General features: G+C 31.2%; 2 protein-coding genes across 8 annotated transcripts in view; one reads left to right on the forward strand and one right to left on the reverse strand.

Moving 5' to 3' along the window:
• Window positions 1-15447, reverse strand: part of LOC134685107 (rho GTPase-activating protein 39-like) — a 94328-nt gene extending 78881 nt beyond the window's left edge. The window contains exons 1-2 of one of the 6 annotated variants that reach the window (XM_063544545.1): window positions 15190-15370; window positions 8975-9151 (exon numbers count right to left, since the gene is read on the reverse strand). In XM_063544545.1, coding sequence (XP_063400615.1) covers window positions 8975-9018 — 44 coding nt within the window. In that variant the 5' untranslated portion in view covers window positions 9019-9151; window positions 15190-15370. Of the gene's footprint in view, window positions 1-1446; window positions 1456-1613; window positions 1631-2328; window positions 3508-8974; window positions 9152-15189 lie in introns of those variants that run through there. The other 5 variants (XM_063544547.1, XM_063544544.1, XM_063544543.1 and 2 more) reach the window with 5 other exon arrangements.
• On the forward strand, window positions 15318-27606 carry LOC134685109 (glucose-induced degradation protein 8 homolog). 2 transcript variants are annotated; one of them, XM_063544554.1, is made up of 5 exons: window positions 15318-15354; window positions 18019-18161; window positions 19519-19715; window positions 23899-24096; window positions 25587-27606. In XM_063544554.1, exons 2-5 carry the CDS (start codon window positions 18035-18037, stop codon window positions 25752-25754), a joined length of 690 nt encoding a protein of 229 aa, XP_063400624.1. In that variant the 5' UTR covers window positions 15318-15354; window positions 18019-18034; the 3' UTR covers window positions 25755-27606. The 2 variants fall into 2 exon arrangements, with proteins under 2 accessions (XP_063400624.1, XP_063400622.1); XM_063544552.1 differs by lacking the exon at window positions 15318-15354 and adding an exon at window positions 15409-15545.
• Window positions 27607-27862: the final 256 nt, after the last annotated feature.

Genomic DNA, 27862 nt, shown 5'->3' on the forward strand with positions numbered 1-27862 from the left:
AATTCAGTTTTTCCCTGGTGTCTTTTTTATTTCTTAGCAGTCACTGCCTTTTTATATCATTCTAAAGAGATGACACGTCATACACATATTCTAGTTTTCAGTTTGCCTAATATATCCACACAATATTTCATTCAATATAAAGACACCTGTATAAAGAAGTCATTTCATTCAATATAAAGACACCTGTATAAAGAAGTCATTTCATTCAATATAAAGACACCTGTATAAAGAAGTCAAAGCTAGAAGCCAACATAACAGAAGAGCCTGACTTACAGACTGCTTATACAATTCCTATTAAAGTATCATGCTAGATGTCAATATAATCGTCCTCCAGTGGGAGTAATAGATTCTCCATGTCAAGAACACAATCAAGCATAAACTCTAACCTCTACAGCTATATAATCCACTAAGAGTCTATTGACATTAGATGTGGTGTCAGAAACTGCAAGTCAATCTAGAATGGAGATTATTAATTTTTCATCAATCAAGTGTTATCTGTGTTAATACATTTAATTATTTTTCAAATTACAAATCCAATAATTCTGTAATCATTTTGCACTTGCTTAAGTCAAACAGTAACATTAACCTAGCAACTGATGTATTGACAATTTAAATGAGCAACCTTAGAATTAAGATTCCATTCTTGAAGATTATTTAATACATGTAATAGTTGCTGTTCTAACTCCTCCTGTCAATTGGTAGCAACCACATGTAAACTGAACTTCCACTGTCACATGCTCTTCTGATTTCATAATTTTGCAACTTTCCATACCGGCCTTTGGGAAATTTATCCTTCAATGAGTGTTTAAATTTGAAATTGCTTCACTACATTCATTAAATCACTAAAATTGGCACCTAACCCAATAGTTATAAATTCACATTACATAATTGAGTGAAAGAGAGGCAAAAGACACCAGAAGGGGCTGTCAAACTCATAAATTAAAAATAAACTGACATCCCCATGGTCAAAAATGAAAAGACCAATAGACAAGCAATAGCACACAAACACAAGATAAAATCTAAAGATGGAGACCAAAAACAGGGGGTTTTCAACCATATGTCCCTGTAACAGTCCCCATATGGAGAAGACGGGACTAAGTTGAAAAACTTGTGTCCAATCCTTTTGTTTTGAACAATAAAATATGTTTAAACTAACAGTCCCCATTCAAATACACTAATCGTCTTAAATAAATACTAGGGGGTCCAAACCCAAGATCCCCCCTTCTGGATCCATCACTGCCCTGAAATATCTTGTAAACTGGGAGATGCACGATTTATACTATGTATGCAGGCGCTGTTGGAATGTTGCTACATAGAAATGGAAAGTTAACAATGATGTAAGATGTAAGACATCTAATTCATACTTGTTTCAAGGTGAGCGACTCCAGAGTCTGACAACCGGGAACCCTCCTCCCATTCTTCCAGATTTAAGAAACCTGCACATACTTGTTTGAAGGTGAGTAATATCTCATTTAACTCACTACCCTCCCCTTTCTTCCAGATGTAAGAAACCTCTATACATACTTGTGTCAGGGTGAGTGACACTGAGACTGTCACACCTCATTTAACTACCATTCCCCTATTTTTCCAAATGTAAGAAACTTAATACATACTTGTTTGAAGGTGAGTGACACCTCATTTAACTCACTACCCTCCCCCTATTCTTCCAAATGTAAGAAACATACCCGTAGCCAGGGGGGTTCGGACAACACCCCCCCCCCCCCCCCCTTTGAAAACAAATAAGCACGGTTAAAGTCAATGTTCTGTTCGAATTGTGACTGTTAAAGTTGAGTTTGTGAGTCCAACGACCCCCCCCCCCCCCTAGAAATTCCTGGCTACGGGCCTGACATACTTGGTTGAAGGTGAGTAACACCTCATTTAACTACCATTTTACCTATTCTTCCAGATGTAAGAAACCTCTATACATACTTTTTGAAGGTGAGTGACACCTTATTTAACTCACTACCCTCCTCCCTTTTTTCCAGATGTAAGAAACCTCTATACATACTTGTTTGAAGGTGAGTGAAACCTCATTAAACTCATTACCCTCCCCCTATTCTTCCAGATGTAAGAATCCTCTATACATACTTGTTTGAAGGTGAGTGAAACCTCATTAAACTCATTACCCTCCCCCTATTCTTCCAGATGTAAGAATCCTCTATACATACTTGTTTGAAGGTGAGTGAAACCTCATTAAACTCATTACCCTCCCCCTATTCTTCCAGATGTAAGAAACCTCTATACATACTTGTTTGAAGGTGAGTGAAACCTCATTAAACTCATTACCCTCCCCCTATTCTTCCAGATGTAAGAACCCTCTATACATACTTGTTTGAAGGTGAGTGACACCTGAGTCTGACAAGAGATACATAATGGTTCCACTCATAGTAACGGTCCATGGTAAATCCTTGTCTAATTTTCACAGCACATGGAAGAATGGAATTGTAATTAACATGGTAATTCAGAACTGGTCATAAACAATATCTAAATGTTTGTTTCACTGTCAATGTAATGGCCTGTAGCCATGCTTTACACCAGTTAATTCTTTCTTTGTAAACTGAACAGCCACAAACTTTTTTTGCATGAACCCCCTGATTTCAATCAAAGCATTGCATCATTGTTTATACGTGCAATGAATTCCAGAAACTCAATAATCCTTATTTTATAATTAGGAAGCAATCAAAACATAATCCTGTGAAAATCTGCTTTTAGAATGAAACCCACTATATCAACAAGAATATCCATAGAGTGCTTGTGGATAAGGGAATGTACTCATCCACAAAAAGAGTAAATTGTTATTGTTTTTCATTACTTCTACCACATATGTTGTACAGATAAACACCTACTATTGGACAACTATAACCACCTGTACAGAGCCAGTGATGTAAACTTATATGATTTCTGTGATGCCTTGGCAGTTTGTATATCTATAGGAAGTCAGCTTTCAATCACGCCAGATATGTTTTTCTATGTAAAAAGGCCTCCACTCTGGCAGAATCATACAAATAATGTTACACTTAATAATTAATTGAATTTTTCAACTGAAACAACGAATTCCAAAATATTTTCTACGATTTCTGCAGTCAATCATACAGTACACTGAAAGTTTACATTAAAATATTGGCAGGATTATTACGTGTACTTATCTATGAAAAATAAATCCATTTTTAATGAGAAAGACCATCTGTCTTTGTAAAACAATTTGTTGTTGAATAATAATAAATCTTCCACAATTTGAGATTTTTAACTCAGAAAATAAAACATCTGACCACCTTTATATAACCATCATTACATCTCAATCTTCATCAATCCTTCGCATGTCAATTATTTAAATCAATCTCTAATAAAAAATGTCTGCTCACTGCAGAATACCAATACATGCTTCAGATAAATCCTACATTTAATTAATCATTAACAAATCCACTAATTTGTCTTAACCCAACAAAACTTCATCAGTTTATCAATAATCCTTTCTCAACTGACTTCGAACATAAGGTCTAGCCTAAAAACAAACAAGTTTCCTATTTACTCATTCAAACAGGTTAGCTACATCGAAAAACGTAAATGTTCTAATAAACATTGAATGGCTGAAGACAAACTCATAAATCTTTATAATAGGTGATGATAAGTCTGAGATTTTCACAGAAGCATTATCTTAGCTAGATCAAAGATTGTTAATTATATCTATGAAATCATTGCCTGTACTGGCTTTATTTAGATCCACAAAACTGCCTTTTTATCATGGAAATATAATATCTTAATTAACCTCTTACTTATTTAAATAGAAAACATAATGAACAATAACAGGGAAATTGTCTGCATGTGTGTCCCTGTACTCATAAAGAGAAGTGAAACGGAAATTGAAAATCCACAATTTAATTAAACGATATGTTTGTTATTTGATTAACTTCATTTAGCAAATTCTTTATAAAACATTTCCTTGAAAAAGGATTGTTGTTTAGAAGTGACATCGAATGACATTACGATAAAAAAAAAATTGCCTTAATCCCTGTTTCAAATTATTATCTATATATATATCAAATAGAAAAATTATAATGTTGAAAATATAAAATTTGAATTCAAAATATAAGAAGGGGCCTACATGAATTCAATTGTTTGCTCTGGTCTTGGCCTTCATTTTGTTCTCAGGAACTACTAGAAAACAAGTCCCAAAATCAAAGATCTAATTACATGGTTAGATTCAGCATATAAAAAAACCTAACATATTCAATTTTTATCATAATCAAAGTTGAATTTGAACACTGTGGACCTTAATATGAAATAATAAGGAGTAATTTGAAAATGGGGCCAGAAATAACCAGATGCTCTGTAGGGCGCAGCTTTATACGACCGCAGAGGTTGAACCCTGAACAGTTGGGGCAAGTATGGACACAACATTCAAGCTGAATCCAGCTCTAAATTTGGCTTGTGATTAAATAGTTGACACAGCACAGGTTTCTGACACAGAATGAATGTGTTCTAATGAACTTAAAATTTTTGTTTTCTCTTTGAGCAATTCACGACGCCAACGTATACGATGAAAATTTTTCAAATTTTGCGGTCGTATAAAAATCTAAATACAGTTTACAAAGAAACACAATAGTTCAATTTTTGAATTTAAACTCCAATGGATTTCAGGTCAAGATTTTAATTTTTTTAAATTATAGAAAGTATTAGAAAAGTATTGTTTTGACCTGATTTTTCCTTAACATAAGTAGCTGCCCTGAAACAAGAAAAATCCTCGTTTTTTTTTTTGCCCCTAATTCATTAGTAAACAGTTTGGGCCATTACCCTTAAAATCAATCCTAACCTTCATTTTGAGGCGTGGAGCCTAGTGTGCTACAATTTCGTAGAGATCCTTTCACTCATATGTACACAAGTTATTAATGTCTGGAAACCAAATGTCTTTGGACAGGAAACAGATGACAAGTTATACCATTATACTGCTGCAAAAATTATGTGGGCATATAAAAAATAAAAAATTGATCATCTCCATGATCTTGTGAGTCTTTAAATTTAGATAATATAATCTCTTACAAAATTTGGAACAAATAAGTGAAGAGATCTGCCAGCATCACCAAATATTCCAAATAAAAATATATAGCAGGACGACCTTGAATTGTATATTTTGGAGAAGGGAGTACTATTGTGCATCCCTAATCCCCCTCTTCCACTGTATACAACAACAAATGATCGACAAATGTAGGTGCATTCTCTACAATATCTACGGTATTTTAACAAGCTTCCTGTCTTGTTGATGTTCTCATATGATATAACCTTCCCCAGGAAACAAAGACTTAATCAACGGGAGACATATCTTCTTTATGTGCAAAACAAACTTTTTCTGTACATTTATTGTTTTTCTGACATAGTGAAAATTTAAACCCATATTTTTATCTTATTTAAGCTATGAAATAATATACATGTCAGTTTTGATTACATCAATATTGTTGTTATTCAAAAAAAATGTTGTACTACTTTTATGAAAAGTCATAAATATTTACAAGCAAGAAAACCACACTATAGGCACTCCACAGGTATTAACCATAGTTAGCTTTTCCTTGTAGGATGCATATCTTAGTTAATTTAATCATAATCTTAATTACAAATTTATTCAGATCCAAATTAAAAAGTGGTTAACTTAAAAATTCAAGCAGCTGTTATAATTCATAAATAAACTTCATCGAATATGGTTTGAAAATTAATATGAGTTTCTCATCCCTTATGACAATATGTGTTCACAAGTAAAAGTTTGGTTCCCCATTCTTGCTGAATGTCCTGGAGTTATCATTGCAGAAACCCCCTTTTTCTTTTAAAGTAACAGCAAATGTTATGACCTTTACAGAAGACACAGTGGTCTCAAAATGAACTGGGATCTTCAAATCAATATCAAAAGGAATGGTTCCTTCCATTACTAATAATCTAGAAACTTATAATACAGCAACTGATTATTGGTGCATTTTCTAGATACCCAGTATAAAAGCATTTCATTGCACTAACTAAGGTCTATTTGTAGTATGTATGACCTTGACCTAAATAAAGCAACATAAAAATCAATATGGATCTTACTCCCATTATACATGACTATTATAGGTTATTATCAATGAAATTATTTCAGTCAATTTTTAATAACAATGACCTTTAGCTTTGACCTTAAGACCTGAAAATCAATAGTGATCTTCACTTCATTATAAAATACCATATGTCTAATTTATCACCCCTAAACTAGGATGACTGACCAACTGATAGATGGGCTGAAAAGTTAAAAGCTCAGGGCCTGATTTAGGTACTTGCCTGTCAAAAAAAAATTTAGAACATCATTTTGGTGGGTTTAAAAATATAAATGCCATGTCATACCAATGTATAAAACCAGGATATAGGTCAGCTCCTACTTCTTCACACCTGCTCAACATGACCAACATGATCAATATATTCATATCAATTAAACTCCTGTAGGCAGATTACTTTGAAGTACATTTTTGTACTGGCTACAAGAGTTTTCAAGTGTATATTCAAACAATCTTAATACTTTATTTCTTGAGAGCATATTTTAGCTTCTTTTCGAATTTATTCCTTTTTCCAAACAAACACATCTTGTAGTTTACAAGGAATTTGATGCAGATATTTGACTGAATTTTTTGTTGTTATATGCAATAATTAGACGTAACAATACTCAGTCATTAACCCTACCAAGATAATTATCTGGTATTTGTAACTCTTAATATGAGATGTAGAAATCCTAAGTTTTATGCTCTAGAATATCAAACAAAAGTTACAAAAATATCTTAAGAATCTCTTGACTAACAACTAGGTAAAACAATACACAAAGAGAATGAAAAAAAACTTGTCCTAATTTCTTTGTTCTTTTTATCTTGATAATTGAGTTATGTTCATGTAGATGTAAAGTAACATCAACCCTCATATGTATTTAGATGTTGAAGTATAATAGTCACAAAGAATGAAATATTTACTATGATTGTATGAAGCATGACATCTGTAATATTCAGTGTAAGCTAACAGAAATTGACAATTACAGAATATAAGGTCCAGAACATGTGATACAAAGATTTTATGTCTGCCATTGTGGGATTTTTTCGAAGGTTCTGTTGTACAATAAGAACTGAATTTTCAACTTTACGTAATATATTAATGACAGCCTTAAGCTTAATCCACACTGACTAGACTAACTTAATATGTCTGCCAAGTATTTATACATGTATGAATAATATCAAGTGCTGTAAACACCATTTGATTAGAAAATAATGGATACAATATTTAATTGTTTGACAAGATTTACTATATTCAGGACTCTTTTCTATATACAAGTTGCATGTATGTATGGTAGTTCCTAAATTTACTTTAACGCCAAAGATTGTAGGACGTTAAACAATGTCCATTCAAATATCGGTCAGAAATGTCTTATTATTACTGAAGGAAATGATCATCATGATGGGCAATATTTAGGAAATCAATACAATTTTCCCCTAGTCTATGCTCCTGTGCATGTGTAACATAGTCTGAACCAGTTGAGGTTGGTTGTAAACTGTTAGGGGTCCACTTACAAATGTACTTTATACAAGGTTATTGGACATTTAACTTAAACGCTGGAATAGGCCACATTTTCCAGCTCAAAAACATACAAATATAAGTCCTGTAAGTACGGGAAAACTATCAAAAATATATAATAAGGTCAACAAAGTTCCCATGACTTTTGAAAACCCTTGTAAAGTTCCTATTACTTGTTATACGAAAAAGAAGAAAAGTTTTTTCACAGCCAAAGTCACACCCATTAATAGTAAACATAGCATTAATCTGAGCGTCAGATTTCAGCTCAGATCAAAGATAATATTTTCTCAATTTTACGAAACCCAAACAATACGGGAAAAGGTTACATTCTACCTTTGTAATACCTATGTAAGGATAAACATTCTAAAAATCTAAACCATACCAAAACAGTGGGGTTACTACAGGAACAGGACCCCAGTTTCGTCCCTCCCTTTTTCTCCTATTGGTAATTGGTAAAACAGTTTCATAAATTAAAATTATCATTAATTTGAATAAAAAAACACTTTTAAATTTTCATAAAACATGTATGACATGCTTTTGTCCTAAAAGATGTTGACCAGTGATATATTATCTATTGGGGTATTTGACATGTACATTTGTAGATGTAAGATAATTATAGTGTAGACAGGAGATCTTAAACTTTATCAATGACCAGAGGCTGAACTGGTTTATCATCATTATTATCCCACAATCAAGTTTTTTTTTCAATTTTTCAATTGACTAACCTTTAGCATATAACAATTATAGACCCCTCAAATTGAAACTCTTTTAATCATTTTGTTTTGTTTCAGTAAACTTTAGCTGTAAATAATGATTACAAAAACTGAATATTTGTAAGTGTACAGCTGCAATTTACATTATCCCACAAGTTTTTTTCTCAATTTTTCAATTGACTAACCTTTAGCAGACTGACCATACATGTACAGACCCCTTAAATTGGAACTCTTTTCAATCATTTTTTGTTTGTTTTGGTTAGCTTTACAGCTTAATAGAGTTTAAAGAAAATAAATATGTGTAAGTGTACAAGGTACAATTTACATGTATAGCATCTTAAAATATATTCAAATGCACTTAAAGTTAAACCAGTTGACATGTACAAATTACTGTCAGTCAATCAAAGTACATAGTCATGTAAGTTATCTCAGGTGGTCAATATTTTTCAAGTTTCACTAGGACTTAAATACAATATTCATTCAAAATACTCAATTTCACAGGGTTTAATAAATGTCCATAAAACTGTAACTACTATGAGTGTACTATTGATTAAGCCAGTAACAACAATACATTTTATTAAAATTCCGACTTATTTAAAAACATTCTGCACATAAGTTATGAATATAAAATGTCATAACAGCACTCTTAAGTATGTAAATATTGATGACTATGGTTAACATAGTGACACACTTACTCATAATGGTTATGTTTATAAACTGCTATATGAAGTTGTAACATATTGTCACTTCCGGTTCTATATACAGGTTTCAGCAAATCCTTTTTTTAACCTCCCAACAATAATCTGAAAATCTTATCGCAGCCTTTCCTCAGCCGATTTTCCACATTTCAATAACTTCATTATACACCTGTCCTAAAATAGATTCCATTCATCCTTTATATATGACCACCAAACTACAAACCTATAGGTAAAATAAACTCTATTTAATTGACAAAAGTAGGATAATCAGGATTTAAAAAGATTGATTTCAGTTTGACAGTTTTAACTCATAAACATACTAAACGAGCTGCCTTATTTGTTATTCAAATATTCATAAATCTATTGGCCAAGTATTACACAAACGGTGTATTGTCATTACTTTAAACATCAAATTATTTGTACAAAGTAAATGAAAGTTAAATATCTTTGGGATTTTAAAATTGCTACACTGTTGATTGTTAACGCTATAGTTGTAAGACGATTGCGTGTTTTAAATAATTACAAATAGAGAAAATCAACACAAGAAAATAAGAACTGACACAGTTAATTGGCCGGGATAATTGAAATAAGTGAACCAATCACTTCCTACTTTATACAGGAAAAAAACAATAATAACAATAGCTCTACTGATCTTTGACATTACTTACAAAACAAAGATACAAAAAAAAGTATCATAGTAAAATTTCTACCATCTCATTGTAAGCATGATATGTGTCAGCTATACTTATAGGTCACTAGTCAAATAAATGTCAAGATGAAGATTTACAATCAAAGCAAAGTTTCTTTGATATATACAAAAGTTTGGGACAAAATAGCTATAGAGAAAAAGATTCAAGAGTCAATTGTATACATTTCTACAGACAATGCCTTTTTTATTGAAGGTTGTCGTTGTGCAAAACTGGTAATTTATGGGGTCTCGTGTATTTTCAATACAATACGCAGATATGACAAGTCCAAAGATACTATATTTGATAAAATATTTCTTTAAAGAAACCTTGCACAAATGTATCAGAGGTTTTTTTGTACAATTTTTTAGATAACCTGTCTAAGACTAAGAGGAAGCATTGGACATTTAAATTGATTTTACATTACACTACATGATTGACAGTCAATTCTGGTTATAATAGTATAATTAGTATAAAGTGGAGACTAAGTTTATCATTGTAAGTTATAAATTTGGTGGACTACAAACCTGGTTTTGCTATATATCATTTACACACATAGATAATCTCACAATTTAAATCAATATAGTTCTTTTGAAAATTGAAATCTGTTTATATATAAATATTCCTTTTTATCACAAATCTGCATATATAGTTGTTAGTTTGTTTACATACAAGTCTTCCAGCGTATACATGTATGATATTTACCTTAATATAATTTTTCAGACAGGCTTGAGCTAAAATCAAAACAGATTATATGACTTTTTGTTTAACCAATTTTTACAACAGACATTTAACAATCCAAAAGGAAGTTAATGAGCTAATAAAGAAATGTATGCTATATTTTGTACATTTCATCCCACTCAATACCATTATGTTTCTCTATTTCCTAACATAACAATAAGCATCAGTTTTCCTTTAAGATAACCATGATAAATACAAAGTATAATGTTAATAACTTGTAGATTTTAGATACAAATGATCATATATTTCTTCAGATAATGAAATACCAATAAACTATACCAAACAATTTATATTTCTTCTACAAAATCAATAAGTATCAATTAGAACATGTCACACAGACCAAGAAAGACATGGACATCCATTTTATGCCATAAAACAAACAGAAATGAATGGCTTCAAAATGAATTCATAAAAAATTTCATGCACAAGCAAACTATATAATGCTTTCATTCTTTTCAAATGAGTTTATCATAATAGCTTCACCTCCACAAACAAATCTGTTTCAAAACGGTCAAATCTTTTCAACTGGGGAAGTATATATAATTGAGTTACAATTTATGTTAGATTTAAAACTACTAAATCTGTTATCTTTATACCATGTTTGATGAAATTCCTATATTTCTGTTCATCTCTAAAACAACAAAATTAAATATCAGAATGTTGTAGGTGTGAAGACACCTGGATGTTCACTTTCTTATATAATATTTCCCTATCTTAAAGTCACATGACATAACTTTTAATAAATATGACTGAAGTAGATGAGTTCTTAACGTCAATTTAAAGTACGTTGGTATGGATGTATAAACAATATTTGTTTTTCAAATCATACCTCTCAAAAAAACTGTCAACTCTTAATTGAGACAAGTTTGCCTTGTCCATAAAAAATTACAAAGAAAAAGAGTTAAAGATTAGGTAATAACGTTACTATTTGTTCACAATGAAATTACTGTCTTCAACTGGGATCCAATTTAAGTGCATAAGTTATAAAATCATGCCCTAGTATCTATATAGGTGTTCTACCATGACAACTGATCCATACTTAACAGAAAAAGACCTGTACCACCTCAAATAAATAATAACTTTGGATTGAAAAACTCAATAGAAGATTTACAAATTCACATCATAGACCCTGTAATAAGAAGCTTAACACTTTTATTACCGGTAGTTATTTTTCACTAAATTTGGTTAAAACACCTTTATATCACTTTCAACTAATATGGATCATGCTTAGCATGGGAATAAGCCAATTTTGTACATGTATTGACAAAGGGAAGTAATTTGTGTTATAAGTGAGTAATAAACAGAAATTGACTATTTTATAGCTTTTTCTTTGTAGTGAATTCAATTAAACTAAATGCTAGTGTTTCACCAGCTCAAGCATGTCAAGAGAGTATAACAAATGTCTCATATTTTTTAAATTTCAAATTGGATTAATTTCGACACAGTTTCTTACTTAATGTATATCTTTTCTAACTCATTCTTGTACCTTTTATTTTTTTCAGCGGACTTCCAAAACTTGTGTTATATAATTTATTCCTTTTGCATAAAACACTAAAAAAACCTTGACAGTTATTCAAAATTGTTGGTTCAGTAATGTGAATACTATACATGAACCAATCAGGAATTCTTGCAAAAATAAAAGCCCAGTTCTTTATTAATCCAGAAAAAGTTCCTTCCACACATCGCAAGGAGCTAATCCCACACTTTTCATATGAATTTTTAACACCCATCACTACTCAAATTTCATTTATTTTGATAAGCTTCAAATAAGCCATTTTAAAATCACTAAGTCATCATTGGATAGGAGAAAGATTTAAAGTCCAAAGGTACTCATCTGACAACAGCAGCCGACAGTTTGAGGAACCAGGAGAAAAGAAGAATATATAAACTATAACTTATAAGTCAAATGATGAGCTCCATTACAACATTGGAACTGCTTAACGGGACAGGGGTTAGCCATCTTTTCCAAAATTAATACCAAGAAATACCTGCTTTTAACCTTTTTTAATTGAAAAGAATAATTTAATGTTTTTAAAGAAAATGCATTTGTAAAGCTTAGAAACAGGAAGAAATTTATTCTTTCCTGTTTCTCGTTTATCTGACAATTATTAATGAGATTTATTGAACAAATATTTGTGATGTTTTGTTTTGGTTGCAAATAGTTAGAAACAGGTGCAGTGCAGTTAATAAAATGCCAACACAAAATGGACATTACTCTAACCATCAGCATTACAGATCAATATCATTTTTAGCCACCGAAAGTCAATATCAAACATCTTATGTATGTCTATACAATCTGATTTAAATTCTTATAATGTATTGCATAAAAATACATCATACAATAATATGTGTTTCTTTAAATCTCTGTCTCGATCAACTATATAGATGTTTAAACATTTCCAGACACACCACATCTTCCTATATCTATTGATGACACAATGAATACATATATAATATATATACATTTTATGCACTGTTTGCAATTGGAAGTTAATTCAACTAATCATAAACAAGAAAAAAAATCATAATCAGTATATATATATATATGTACATACAAACTTATTGACTATTGGGAAAATAAATAAAATTGCGTCTGAAGACACAACTGCCCTTGCTCAAACTTTGCAATTTTTCAAGTTAAAAAGGGGCATAACTCAAGAACAGAAAATGACTCGCTGCCCAAATTTAAACTCTGTCTGCAAGATGTGGTTTTTAGTATTGTGTGTATCATAACATTGGGATAAGGCAACCTTAAGTAACTGCAGAAACAAAAAAGTTTTCAATTTTTCTAAGTTATAAAGGGGCATAACTTTAGAACAGTAAGTGATTCTCTGCACACATTATAACTTGTCTGCAAGTTACGTTTGAAGTCTAAGCATTGTGTACTACATGCAGTTTGATAAAATTTGGATGAGGCAAACTTAAGATAAAGTGTGGAAACGTGCAGAAGAAAAGTTTTAAGTCAATGAACCATGATGATAAGGCTGGCCCATATACATTGTACAATCTCCCTGGGAAATTGTGAATGAGACTTGATAATGCTTATGAAACTGCATGTATCACTGATTTAATATTCATGGTTTACCTCAGGTAATTAATAAATTGAAAGTTTCTAAGATTTCCTGCTATTTGATACAAAAATGTACATGTAAAAAATTATCAAACTGGGTCATGATCATTCATTGAATATTACATGTACCTTGTTCAACCACCCAAGACAATGTCAATAATAATGCAATCAACTGTCAATATACATCCCTTGTGGCAGTACTAGTGTTCACACCTTTTAACACTAATTATATTTCTTAATTGCCACTGACATGATAATTGGATTAGGAATATCCAGAATTTAACTTCAATCTATTGAATTTTCAGGTGCGGCAGACAAAAAAATAAACGTGGCGCTGGGAAATTCAGTATGGCACTAGGAATTTAGCATGGCGCACAACAGGCCTTAACAGTTCATTGTGATCCCTGTCACTTTTTTATGTACAAAAAAAATGCACTGTTTTTATGTTATTTATATATTTTTATATTCGGTCAAAAGCTCCTTAGAGCTTGTGTTGCTTATTTGTACTCATGCCGAATCAAAATAAAGTTTTCTTATCTTATCTTATCTAAAATGTTATTGATAATTTTAACTTCAAACTTCCAAATTTAATTTGGCTTTTAAAACATGTAAAAATCGAAAGTAAGCTGATTGATTCCTTAAAAACCAAAAAATTAATCTTATTATACTAAGAATACTATTGAAATATTAAGATCTTGGAACCAATACAAAAATTTATATATTAGTTGTATGTGAATATGTGAGTATTGATGGTTCAAAGCATCTTCGCTAGCCAAGGGTTAAGAAAGATGCAGGTACTATTTAATATACCTTATAGCTACATGTATTTGTCTACCATAGATGGACATCACTGTTAAGCACAGAATTTCCTGTAAATTTTTTATGTAACAATCAAAATGTCTTACTCCTCATGTACAAAGGAAAAGAAATTGTCACTGTTGTATGTTGTCAATGTATGTTGTCAATGTTTAAAGCAGGTTCCCTAATATGGACAAAGTACATAAACTAAAAAGATGGTTGTATTGCATATAAACATGTACATGATACAGGAGTACAATAGCTTCATGAACAGTAAATTTCAATGGTAAACAATCGTGCCAAATGCTGTTAACTGTAATTTTAGGTGCACGAGTATTTGAAAACAGTACGCCTTCATTAAGACGATACAAAATAGACTGATTTTGACATTAACATTTGGTGTTTTAAACAGTAAAGCCACTCAAGTCCATTCCTACATTCTGAAATGGTTCAGCAACAGTTACATGCATGTAAGCTAGAGAGTTGATGAATCAAGGATAGCATATTTTGACAAATCAAGGTAAGTTTTGACGAATATGGTATATTTCAACCAAAATTGAAGCTAATAGAAGCTGCAAATGACTGTGTTTGACGACTAACGGTAAAGGGCATTCCTACCCTCTGAAATGAAACGGTTCAGCAACAAATTGTAACCTCAGGAGTTCAACTACTGATTGAGGATGACTACCTCATATAAATGTGTTACACAGTGTGTTGACAAAGGAAAATAAGTACTTGTCTTCATTTGTATAATGACAAATCAATTTGAATATACATGTATCATCTTGTGATATATATGCAATTACAAATAGTTGCAGCTGCAGAGCAGGTGCTTGATCAATAAAACTGATTTTCATTTATGCTTGTTTCTAATTTCTTTCTCTCTATTTTGTTAATTTCTGTCTTGAAATTTTTACCTTTCTGCCATTTTGGCTTAAATTAAAATACAATTAACTTGTCTCCATCACTGTAAATTTCCAGGTCAACATCACATTTGACAGTTCAATCAGAATTTATGTACAAATATGCGCCATCTTGTTTTTTCCGAGGCGTTGTCACGGAGCACTGCGAAGAATAACGAGGTTAAAATCCTTGTTATCTTAAGTATTCAAGTCTTAAATCTTGCAATCAGGCTCTCTTATACGTGAATTATATACAGACATGAGAGTTTGTCCTGATTGTCACGACAAAAACCGGTTCAACAGACCAATATTTGTTTATTTCCGGTTCTATAGTAAACTTCCGGTTTCTTCAAAACAATGAGCATGAACTGGTGACTTCTTTATACTTTGATTTGTTTTCTTTCCCTTTGTAAATTTAGTTTAACATTACTTGTTTTTCCAAAGAACACCTAAAAATCATTATACTCTTTATGTCAAATCAGTTCTACTGATAAAGTTAACACATGAATTTATGTCAAAGGCATGCACCCAAAGGCAAAGAAAAACAACTTTATTTATTTTTTTAACTCATTAAACCTTGTTTGAATAAACAGTGAGATGTATATCTTCTATGCATAATGTCTTATACAGCATTTACCCATTGGGACCTAGAAGATGAGAGCGGCTTTTTTTTGTCACTTTGATAATAATATAAACAAAACATGCTTTCAAGACCTCTCAGGGTGACTGGGGAAATGAAATATGGTCACCTGGTCTTCTCCCGAATCAGCAGTAAAACGCCTGCCAAAGTAGGTTGTTTGTTTGGCTGTGCTGGATGTATCAATTTTTCAGCCATGTCTGGTCAGAATTGGGACGTTATATTTGATGTCTCGTTTGAGAGAGTGCCACGCTCTATGCACGTTCAGAACCCTTACAACAACTCTTTGAGGGGTCTTGATGTTGCCTGTTGCAAAGCAATATTTCTGTCCTTATCCAATATACCCTCATTTTCCCTTGGCAGTCCAAATTTCTGCGACCATCAACCCTGATGGCCTCTATTATTGCAAGACCTACCTATTGTATTTATTGTTAATTTGTTCTTGTCCTCAACATGCATGAAATATTTTCCAATGGATGTTAAGCAACTAACAATCAATCAATCAAGAGGTCTCTGCAACATAAGTACGACTTCAGTTATAGTAATTTTAGGCACAGTCATTTTTCAGATTTGGTAGTATTACTTTTCATTTTGTTCTAAACATGAAATACATGTATATGAATTAATTGTTTTTAATTATACTTGACAAAAAGAGGGTACAAGACTTTTATACTTCAGCATGATAAAGATATTATCAAATAATCTTCAAGGGTACCAACACCAATTTTCAGAATTTATCTTAATTCTGTAGCTTTTTCAGAACCATTTTATTTAAATGTCTACTGGCAAACTTAATGATAGATATCTTAATTATTGGAAAGAAAATATATTTTGTGATAATAAATCAGTACATGGTAATAAGCTGAGAACAAATAGACAGCTTAAAGAAAATTATAAATTGGAAACCTATTTATTGTTGAATATAGACAGAAAAGTAATAGGGCATTTTGCTAAAATTCGTATTAGTAATAGTGTTCTTAGAATTGAACAAGGGTGTCACACTAAAACACCTGTAGAAGAAAGAATTTGTCCTTTGTGTCTCTTAGAAGAAGAAGATGAATTTCATTTCACCTTAAAATGTACAAAACTAAATATAATTAGAGACCAACTGTTTTCAAAAATTAGTGACATAGTGCCCTTTTTTCAGTATGACTAATGAAGCAAGATTTAAATTTTTGTATACGTGTGTTAAGACTGATATAATTAGAATTATTGTTAAATTTATTAGCAACATGTACATTTCTAGAAATGCTTTATTAAGCACTAAATAACTTTGTGGTACCACCTCCTCATATAATGTTTATAAATTTGGTATGATATATATGTTTGTATGTTTGTGTATAACAAATTTGTATTGGCTTGGTATCAATCCTGTAATTTTGGATTTTAAACCTATAAAAATTACTTACTTACTTACTTACTTACTTACTGTCAGCAACTTGTATTATAACAATTTGTTATAAATTTTTATTTACCAACTGTAGATTGTATGAGCCTGAATTTAGGTTGGAACCTGGTGTTTCTTAGTTATCAAAAACCATAATTAAAAATTTAGATATATATCAAAAATACATTATTAAACAAAATGATCAGAGGAATCATTATTATCATGATGGTATCTAGTAGTTTTGTACCCAAAATTACCATTTCGTACAATGATTTACCTTTCATCTCGAAACAATTTTTTTTTGGTTTACGAAAGAAAACTTACCTTCTGTTCTGAAATTTGAATATATCTAAAAAAAAAATAACATACAACAGTACCATATTATAATCTTCCATATGGTACAAATTGGTATACATTATAATCTCCCATAGGGATGTATGGTATGAAATGGTAACCAATATAATGTTCCGTATGGTATGAAATGGTTTACATTATAATCTCCCATATGGTAAAAAATGGTATACAGAATAATCTCTCAGACGGTAAAAAATGGTATACATAATAATCATGATAATCACTCATTTGGTACAAAATGGTTTACATAATATTATAACCTCCCATAAGGTACAAAAATGGTAATATAGAAATTAATTATAATATGAAAGAGTTTTTGTTATGATACAAAATGGTTATGGTATAAAATGATTGCCAATAATTATTTTACAATTTTTAACATGCACAAACAATTTGTAGATAAACTTCTTATTTGTCTTCTACATTTCTTTTCATAAATGATAGAAAATATGATTTATTTCTACAGGTATGTTACCCGTAAGATGAATTTTGGTGCAGCAGCAGAAAAACTGGAAGAAATTCCTAAAGATGAATGGTTAGAACGTCTCCAGGGAGTTCAAGTAACAAGAGGAGACATGAATAAACTTATAATGAATTATTTAGTCACAGGTACTTCATTAAAGTATTGCTAAGGAAACATATTTTTGTATAATAAGGGACCTCTGTTTATAGTACAACGTATGATGAAATTGTACTACTCATTTATTCATAGATAATTTAGATATATGTACGCATATTTGTACATGACAAATCAAGCAAATATTTACTGTTAATTTGTTTTCTTGTGGCGAATTTAACATTTTTAATGTGACAGCAATCAACAACACAAAAAAAGCCAAGACACAAACAAGTTAACATATGGTTTTCTACAAAGACGAATGTTCACCCAATTTGTCAAGAACAAATTGGCTGGAAATCTGAAAAAAGTTGTAAATAAACAAGACAGACTTAGTAAAAGATTTTCTGTTGCCACTAAACTATCTAAAAGGACAAAAATCATAAGGAATGAATTGGAGGCAACAACTGACTTAAGTTCCTAACTAGTGACAGACGCAGGAAATTATGACTTTTTTAGAAGATGATCTGATCTCCATCTTTCTCATTTATTTTGATAAGTAAAGTAATAAAATACAAACATTAAATGATGTTAAATTAAAATCAGTTGAAAAAAGCACATATTTTGTCAATAGAAGACACTTACATGAACATATAAAGAAAGTAATAATTTGATTTCAGAGAATACTTACATTCAATTGATTGTTTGATTGGTGTTTAATGCCACTTTCAGTACAAATGTGCTGTTTTATGTTGGCAATTTTTTTATTGACAAAGGAAGCTGGAGTGCCAAAAGCTGATGAAAATTTCAATGAAATAAAGGTCTCATTCTCCTTAAAAATAGAGAGGCGATAGATACCAAAGGGATGTTCAATCTCTAAGTTTGAAAATTAACTCACAACACCATGGCTAAAACAGAAAAAGCTCAAAAGACAATTTTACTCAAACAACAGTATACAGATTAAAACACATCAAAGAAAACTATAACAGACTGGTGATTTAGAAATAACCACTTTTCAGTGATCCCTAAAACAATTCAATTTTAGGGCAATTTATTATGTATATGTGCAAACATATAATACTGCTTTCAAATACTTAATAAAATTTGAATTGCTATGGAAAATAGTAGAATTATTAAAAATATGTTATGGTTGTTAGGCAGATGTTATACTGTCATGTAAGTAGTGTTGTCTACAAAGGCAAATATAGTTTATACATGAAATACACATGTCTAACTTTAGTAACAAACAAACAAAATCTAATAGTTTCTTGCAGTATCATGTAGAAAAAGCATTTTTGAAATGGAAATAGAATGTCTGTAACACTAAACTTATAAATGTAGTTGTTATCAAAATGATTCAAAATAGGATATCTTTATTGAAGGACATTTTTATGTTTCTCTTATTTTCAGAGGGTTTTAAAGAAGCTGCAGAGAAGTTCCGAATGGAATCAGGAGTTCAGCCAACAGCAGATCTTGACCAGATGGATGAACGAATCAAAATCAGGGATGCAATACAAAATGGCAAAATTGAAGATGCAATTTCATTAGTTAATAATATCCACCCTGAGTTATTAGATAATGACAGATATCTATATTTTCATTTGCAGGTAATTGTGTAATGATGTAATTAATGAGTATCGTAGAATAAGAATACATGAAAGACAAATATTACAAATTACATCTATTGGTCTTAAACAATCAAAAACATTAACGTTTGAATAAACGGTTTTAAAAGGAACAAAATCTTTACAAACAATAGTATCAACATTTGAAATTGTAATTCAAGTGAAACAATAACTTCCTCCATTATTTTTGTTGCCAGCATGTGTATCAGCACATTATTTCTTTTTATACAATGGTTTACAATTTCCCAGATAATAAGGTCAGATTAATTGCAATTTTACATGTAGTCACTTCTAGTTTGATTGCAATAGTTCGGATTATACAGATAGGGATTGTGTAGGATTTAAGATGATGTCAATGCTAATTGGTTTTATTAAGATCGATTCAAATTTAGATTGATTTAAAAAATGCTAGTGTGAACAGAGTGTAACAGACAATGTAGAGTGCATCCTTAAACTTAGGAGATGACTTAATTGTATTTTGATCTTGGCCTTTGTAAAATGTAGATATTACTGTTGTAAAATGAGTTTACCTAGTGATGTGTAGCGGAGCTAGGTAAATGGATATTTGCTACAGTAAAATCAAGTGTTGCAAAGGTCAAGCTTACAATACAAAACATTTATCTACATTCTAATGCAGCATATTAAAATTAATACCATTTGATGAATATTTTGGCTTAAATGACAGAAATGAAAAAGTCAGTGAAACTAATGCATTGTCTTTAGCATCTAAACAATGTGATGTCATATGTATACTGACGATGTCAAACATACACACTAGACGTATTTACACTTTCGTACGCATCAGAATGGTGTCAACCATACACACGAGACGTATTTACACTTTTGTACACATCAAAATGGTGTCAAACATACACACTAGACGTATTTACACTTTCGTACGCATCAAAATGGTGTCAAACATACACACTAGACGTATTTACACTTTTGTACGCATCAGAATGGTGTCAAACATACACACTAGACGTATTTACACTTTTGTACGCATCAGAATGGTGTCAAACATACACACTAGACGTATTTACACTTTTGTACGCATCAGAATGGTGTCAACCATACACACTAGACGTATTTTCACTTTTGTACGCATCAGAATGGTATCAAACATACACACTAGACATATTTACACTTTTGTACGCATCAGAATGGTGTCAAACATACACACTAGACGTATTTACACTTTTGTACGCATCAGAATGGTGTCAACCATACACACTAGACGTATTTACACTTTTGTACGCATCAGAATGGTGTCAACCATACACACTTGACGTATTTACACTTTTGTACGCATCAGAATGGTGTCAAACATACACACTAGACGTATTTACACTTTTGTACGCATCAGAATGGTGTCAAACATACACACTAGACGTATTTACACTTTTGTACGCATCAGAATGGTGTCAAACATACACACTAGACGTATTTACACTTTTGTACGCATCAGAATGGTGTCAACCATACACACTAGACGTATTTACACTTTTGTACGCATCAGAATGGTATCAAACATACACACTAGACATATTTACACTTTTGTACGCATCAGAATGGTGTCAAACATACACACTAGACGTATTTACACTTTTGTACGCATCAGAATGGTGTCAACCATACACACTAGACGTATTTACACTTTTGTACGCATCAGAATGGTGTCAACCATACACACTTGACGTATTTACACTTTTGTACGCATCAGAATGGTGTCAAACATACACACTAGACGTATTTACACTTTTGTACGCATCAGAATGGTATCAACCATACACACTAGACGTATTTACACTTTTGTACGCATCAGAATGGTGTCAAACATACACACTAGACATATTTACACTTTTGTACGCATCAGAATGGTGTCAAACATACACACTAGACTTTTTACACTTTTGTACGAATCAGAATGGTTTCAATGTTGACAAAAAGATGATTTTGAGGCTCATAATGTGCCTTTCATGTTTATCAGTGAGAAATTACATACCAAAAAAAAAAAAGAATTCAAAATGGTGGCCTTCTTAGTTGCGGACTGGTAGAAAGTGGAATTTACCCCTTCAAAATATTTGTCAATGTCCAATAGAAATTATCCTTACAAACGAAATTGCATTAGAATTGAGGTTTATAGTTGAGGATACATTTCTTTTTTCAAACTGTTACATATTTACACTGTAGCATTTCTTTAATACCTTTTACCCAATCTCATGATGCAGAGTAGGGGTAAAAGTGCTTATTATTTGAAATTAAAAAAAAATAATGGTACCAAATATTCAAAAATACTGTTGTCTAATGTGTATATTTAATCATTGTCTCTTCTTAACCTAATTTTACATCAATTTCCTTGAATGGTTCCAGTTAACATTATATTGTGAGTTATTTAATAAAATCATTAAGTGAAATTAGTATTTTGTTTGGTACGAAAAGAGGAGACGAGAAAACACTTCGTTTTGTGAAAATGTGATGTTTTATTTTTCTGACATTTCCTTAATGTAATTTTGATATATTTATAGAATGTAAAAAATGTTATATAAAATTTTGAGTCAAATCTTTTGTGCAGATGTGATATTTTATTTCTTTGACATTTCCAATATGTAGTTTTGATCTAAGTTTTAGTATGTTATAAATCTAATATAATAATTTGCATCAAATCAGGGAAAATTACTTTGACAAAAGCATTGAAAATTAGAATTCTTAATTTTTTTTTGTACAAAACAAAAATGAAAAACCAATATAATATATACAGCAACAAATAACAAACACTGAATTACAAGTTCATCACTTGGGACAGGCATGTACAGAATATTGTTGGTTTAAACATGTTTGTGGGCGTACCAACCCTCCTGTAACTTGGACAATTGTATTACAGCACAAGATAAGAACAAACTATACATATATGTTGAAAAAACTTAACCTATCAGGTTGAAATGAATTAACAAAAACACAAACGACATAACAGATCTTAGAGTTCTCACAGTTTTTAAAAGCAATTAATAAGACAATCCTATTTCTCTAATTTTTGTACTATTTGCACATTTCCTGACCGGTGTGAGAAAAATATTTCTCCTCACTAGTGAAAAATCTGTTCTCGGCAATTGATTAGTCAAAATTTGATTATGACGTCTTAATGTTTTGTTTTCTTCTGAATTTTCCTTTTGTGACGCCATAAAAGTAGGTGGCAATGACTGATGACGTCGCATATAAAGAACACAAATTTCTGAAAATCTTTGAAAAAGAAGGATAAAAATCTTTAGAGAAACAGACTGTTTCCTACACTATAACTCGTCTATTATGATATTTCTCCACTCTCGACAGTTAAATTTTAGTTATTTAAAGAGCTTTGCAAGCCTCACGCTTTAGGGTGCTATTAACAATTTCGTATAAAAAACTAGGGGTTATTCCTGACTAAAAATAGACATGGAGGGAAGTCCCTTTTTATCAACATAATTGGTGAAAAATGATCATGTTTTTTGTATTTGGTTGTAAAAATATGTTAATTTACTTCAATTAAAGCAGGTTGAATGATTAAAATAATTTAAAAAATTAGATTAAATATACATGTTTTGAGGGGAGACAACACTGTAAACAGTCTGTTTTTTTGGCAGTGAAAAGTGAAAACTTATTTGCAGCCATTGTAGCTCTTTTCGGAGCAGGCGAACGTAGCCTGAAGCATGAATTTTTTGAAAGACCAGGTAAAAATCTATGAAATTCATACAATTTTGATTATGAAAAATATGCAGGTATCATGTCTTCAGGGGTGTGCACATGACCTGATTTCAGGTTTTTTAAGCTTAAATCAGGCAATGTTTTTCCCAGTTTCTCTGGATAAAACTTTTTTATACTATTAAAAGAACACTTTATTTTTATTTCATTATAAACTAGAGAACATTCTGATTCCAGTGATATCTAGTTTTATACAAGTATCTTTATTAATCAGTCCACCACTAAGGGTCACTTATGCATGGTTCCTCAAAATATGACGTCATAGAAAAAAACTGTTGATTGCACCCTTAAGTAATATAAGCCCATTTTAAGCATAAATATATTGACACATATCAAAATTAAGTCAGTCCACAGTAGATGATGAAAAATTGAAAGTAAAAATTGAAAATGCTAAAAAATGTTCATTTAATTCTATTGTTTATTACAGCAACAACATTTAATAGAGCTTATAAGAGAGAAGAATATAGAGTCAGCCTTAGACTATGCACAGACACATCTGGCAGAGAGAGGAGATGAAAACCCTGAAATATTGTCAGAATTAGAAAGAACATTAGCTTTATTAGCGTTTGAAAACCCTGAGTTATCTCCCTTTGGTGAACTGTTACATCCATCACAAAGACAAAAGGTAACTTGATCAATGTTTTTAAAGTAGTTATCTCCCTTTGGTGAACTGTAACATCCATCTCAAAGACAAAAGGTAACTTGATCAATGTTTTTAAAGTAGATTACTAAACTTAAATGTAGTGGTTTAAGGATGTCTGCTTGTCATGTTTTGGAATTTTTGTCAAATTTTCGAAATCCTCTGGTTTTAACCATTTGAATGCCTTAAAAAAATTTGCCCATGAACCCCATTTTTCTTTTTATAAAACTTTTACGTGTACAATTATAAGTCATTTGTAAAAGTCTTATAAAATTTTATTTATGTTTTTAGAGTATTTGAGAAATTTAACTGGTCCATATAAAGCTATGAAAAATCAAGATAGAACATTTTCCCGCCAAAATTACAATGGCTAATATCTCGAAAACAAGCACATTGACCCCTAATTTTTTTTGCTCTTTGGATTCCTCAATTTATTCCCTATCAATACATACTAGTGTTATGAAAAGTTATAGATTTTGAAACTGAGCAGCTAATATCCTTAAGGTTATGACCACAAAAGTATGAAGAAAAATGTAATAAATTAAGTTATGCTAATATTTCTCAAACATCCTATGGAGGGGCCTTGGTGGCCATAGTAATTACCACTGTAAAGCTAGCCAGTCAACACTGAGGTTGTGAGTTTGAACCCCCCTTGTGCGGGTGCCCTTGACTCCAATCGTAATTGACTAGGATTGTCAGTTTTCTCTGGGAACTCTGGCTTCCTCCACCAATAAAAGCTGGCCGCCATGAAATAGCCTAAATGCAGTGCATAAAAGTGGTGTTAAAACACTAAAAATCAAAATCGAATCAAACAGCTCATGGTGCTTTCAGATGTACCTAGGAAATTGTTAAACCCAATGTTAATGTATTAAAAGTAAAATAGTATTCCTTACTGACCAACTTCAAGTGCAATTTATAAAATAGTTGTATGGACATATTAAGCATATAGTTTATTTTGAGGATCCATATTAAAAGAAACATTTTATATTTCTGGATGTTATTTTGTGAAAGCCTTTTTAATATGTTTCTTACAAACAAATCTGATAAAGAAAACAGACATAAAACATAAGCTCTTGTCTTTTAAAAAAAACAACATTGGTTTTGTTGCATTTCTGATTAAAAAAATACTCAAAACTGGGAGCCAGTTTTCTAAGGAGCATCTTTCTTAAACCAACCAAACTGCAATTCTCATACACTGTACTTAGACAAGGATAGACTTGTGAATTGGGACAAAAATACATGTAAAGATTTAATTTATACTAATAAAATTGAGAATGGAAATGGGGAAAGTGTCAAAGAGACAACAACCCGACCATAGAAGAAACAACAGTAGAAGGTCACCAACAGGTCTTCAATGTAGATAGAAATTCCCGCACCCGGAGGCTTCCTTCAGCTGGCCTCTAAACAAATATATACTAGTTCAGAGATAATGAACGCCATACTAATTTCCAAATGCTTTATATTTCTGTTTGCAGGTGGCAAGTGAATTAAATGCAGCCATATTGGAAATGGACTCTACTCCAAAGTTGGCAAATCTTGTCAAACTTTTATTGTGGTCACAAGAAGAACTTGACAAGAAAAAAATCAAATACCCAAGGATGTCAGACATTTCACATGGATCATTTGAGGAACCAAAGTCATGAAATGTTACACAAAATATTTGTCCATGTGCCAGTATATTATCGTCATCACATCAGTATCAGATATTCACATCAGTTTCACAGAGTGTTGTCAGCAAACATAAAAATGAATTGTTATTGATTATTCTGATTTTTGCGTATGTTGTGTTTATTGGATTTTAGACATCTACCTTCCTACATTGACATTGGAGAGTTGATTAATTTTACTAATTTAGGGATGTGTGTTTCCTTAAATAATTAGAAAAAGATCATTAGTATATATAATGTTTGATTTTATATAAAAAAAATAATAGCGCAAGTTGTGTCCCCTTGTTATAAGTTTAATGTCTGGACATCAATTATGATGTCACACTGAAGTTTATTTGATATAATTTGTATTTGATATTTTTATGATTTTTGCTTGTATTGTGCAAACTACTGGGTAGTCTTACAATTTAAGATCAGTCAGTTGTTCAACACAAATAATAGAGTTTGCATTATTTGGTTTATAAAATAAATCTTCCACTTACATGTATGTTAAATTTGATCCTGATAACTTTTTAAATGCTATTAACACCCTCAGTGTGTTTGTCTCTATCATGTAATTATTGGTGATTGTGTTACTGTTCCATATGCATAATGTTATCTGTTTGAACTGTCTGAATATGTCATAATTTGGGCATGTTTAACTCCCATTATTACTGTATTAAAGCCAGTTACTGTCTCTGTGTAGGGAAAAACAATTCTAGTATCTTGTGCAAAGCTAATTCATTTGCCCCTATAATAAATATGTATGTTGAGTAATCTCCCATGGATTGTCATCAGTAATAATTTGGGCTGTTACAGATCCAGATCATTTATTTTTATTTCAGATTGATCATCCAGTAATATTTTGTCCATGACTTTCATTATGTTCTTACTGAATTCAGATATGCTTTATATTGAAATATAAAGAAGAATTGGAAAAATAATTTTCAAAGTTAGCTTAGCATTTTAAAGCAAGGTATAAAGGAATTTTTGGACAATGAGCTTAATTTTTCAAAGGGAAGATATCAAATATCATCTCTGCTACAGTATTCAGATTTCCTACAGAAGGTCGATCAAAATAGTTGTAAAACCAAACAAGTACAAAGTTGAAGAGCATTTAGGACCCAAAATTCATAAAAGTTGTGTTAAGTCACTATGGCTTTCTTCACTAAAAATATGGGGACAAAGTATTACAGTAGAAAATTCAATAGAAAAAAAAATGAAAAAAAAATCCAGAACAACGTTTCTTTGTTTACATTGAATATGACGTCATAACTTAAATAACGTCACAAGTAAAATCCCTAACAACAGAACCAAAATTGAAAACGTTACAGTATTTCCGTTTCTCTTGTTAACATGTTTGATTTTTTTTTAAATGATACAGACTTCGTCCTCATTCACAGGTAATGCCTGCCTCATAATAAAAGCCACCACGAAACTGCCAAAAGTGCTGAAAATGGTGTAAAACACCAATTAATCAATCAATTATCTCTGTTATTTTAAATTATTTATCTGTCATATATTTTTTACTGATCCCTTGGATAATGCAAAAACTTCTGTCAGATTATTAAAGTTGAATTGTTTTATTAGATGTATCATTCCTTTAGGTGCAGACATAAGACTATGTAGAGTGGAACTATTTTGTGTCAAATCTAATGTCCAATTCTGAAATTAGGCATTCTATTTATCTGGCAGGCAGTTAAAGTATGATACATGTATATTTTGATTTTAATAGACTCTACTTGTTAAATAGGTTTGTTTTTTGGCAAAATGATAGAAATGTGTACAATATTATCTTTTGCTTTGTTAACCTGTAAATATTATGTGATAATAAACATAATTTATTTGTTTTAATATTTTTAATGTATGTTTAGTCCTTCAACAATGCCAGAGAAATGAAATCTGTATATCATAAAGGAGCGTCAGTAGTTATGTGATCTAGGAATATGGTTAATGGGTTAATTTAAACATCTACACACCCGTCATGTGTAGTTCACCTGACCTCATTTTCCTTTCTTGGATTAGTGATCAAGGTTAATGTAACGTGTTAGTAACTGTACCTCCAATACTATAAGCAATAGGTTAACTATATTTGGTGTATGTAA

Source organism: Mytilus trossulus, chromosome 9 (assembly GCF_036588685.1).
Source record: "Mytilus trossulus isolate FHL-02 chromosome 9, PNRI_Mtr1.1.1.hap1, whole genome shotgun sequence".
Lineage (NCBI taxonomy): Eukaryota > Metazoa > Mollusca > Bivalvia > Mytilida > Mytilidae > Mytilus > Mytilus trossulus.

Coding starts and splice junctions, on each gene's coding strand:
- LOC134685109 (XM_063544552.1), top strand. Junction 19,716..23,898: donor ATCTATATTTTCATTTGCAG/GTAATTGTGTAA, acceptor TGTTTATTACAG/CAACAACATTTAATAGAGCT. Junction 24,097..25,586: donor ATCCATCACAAAGACAAAAG/GTAACTTGATCA, acceptor TTCTGTTTGCAG/GTGGCAAGTGAATTAAATGC.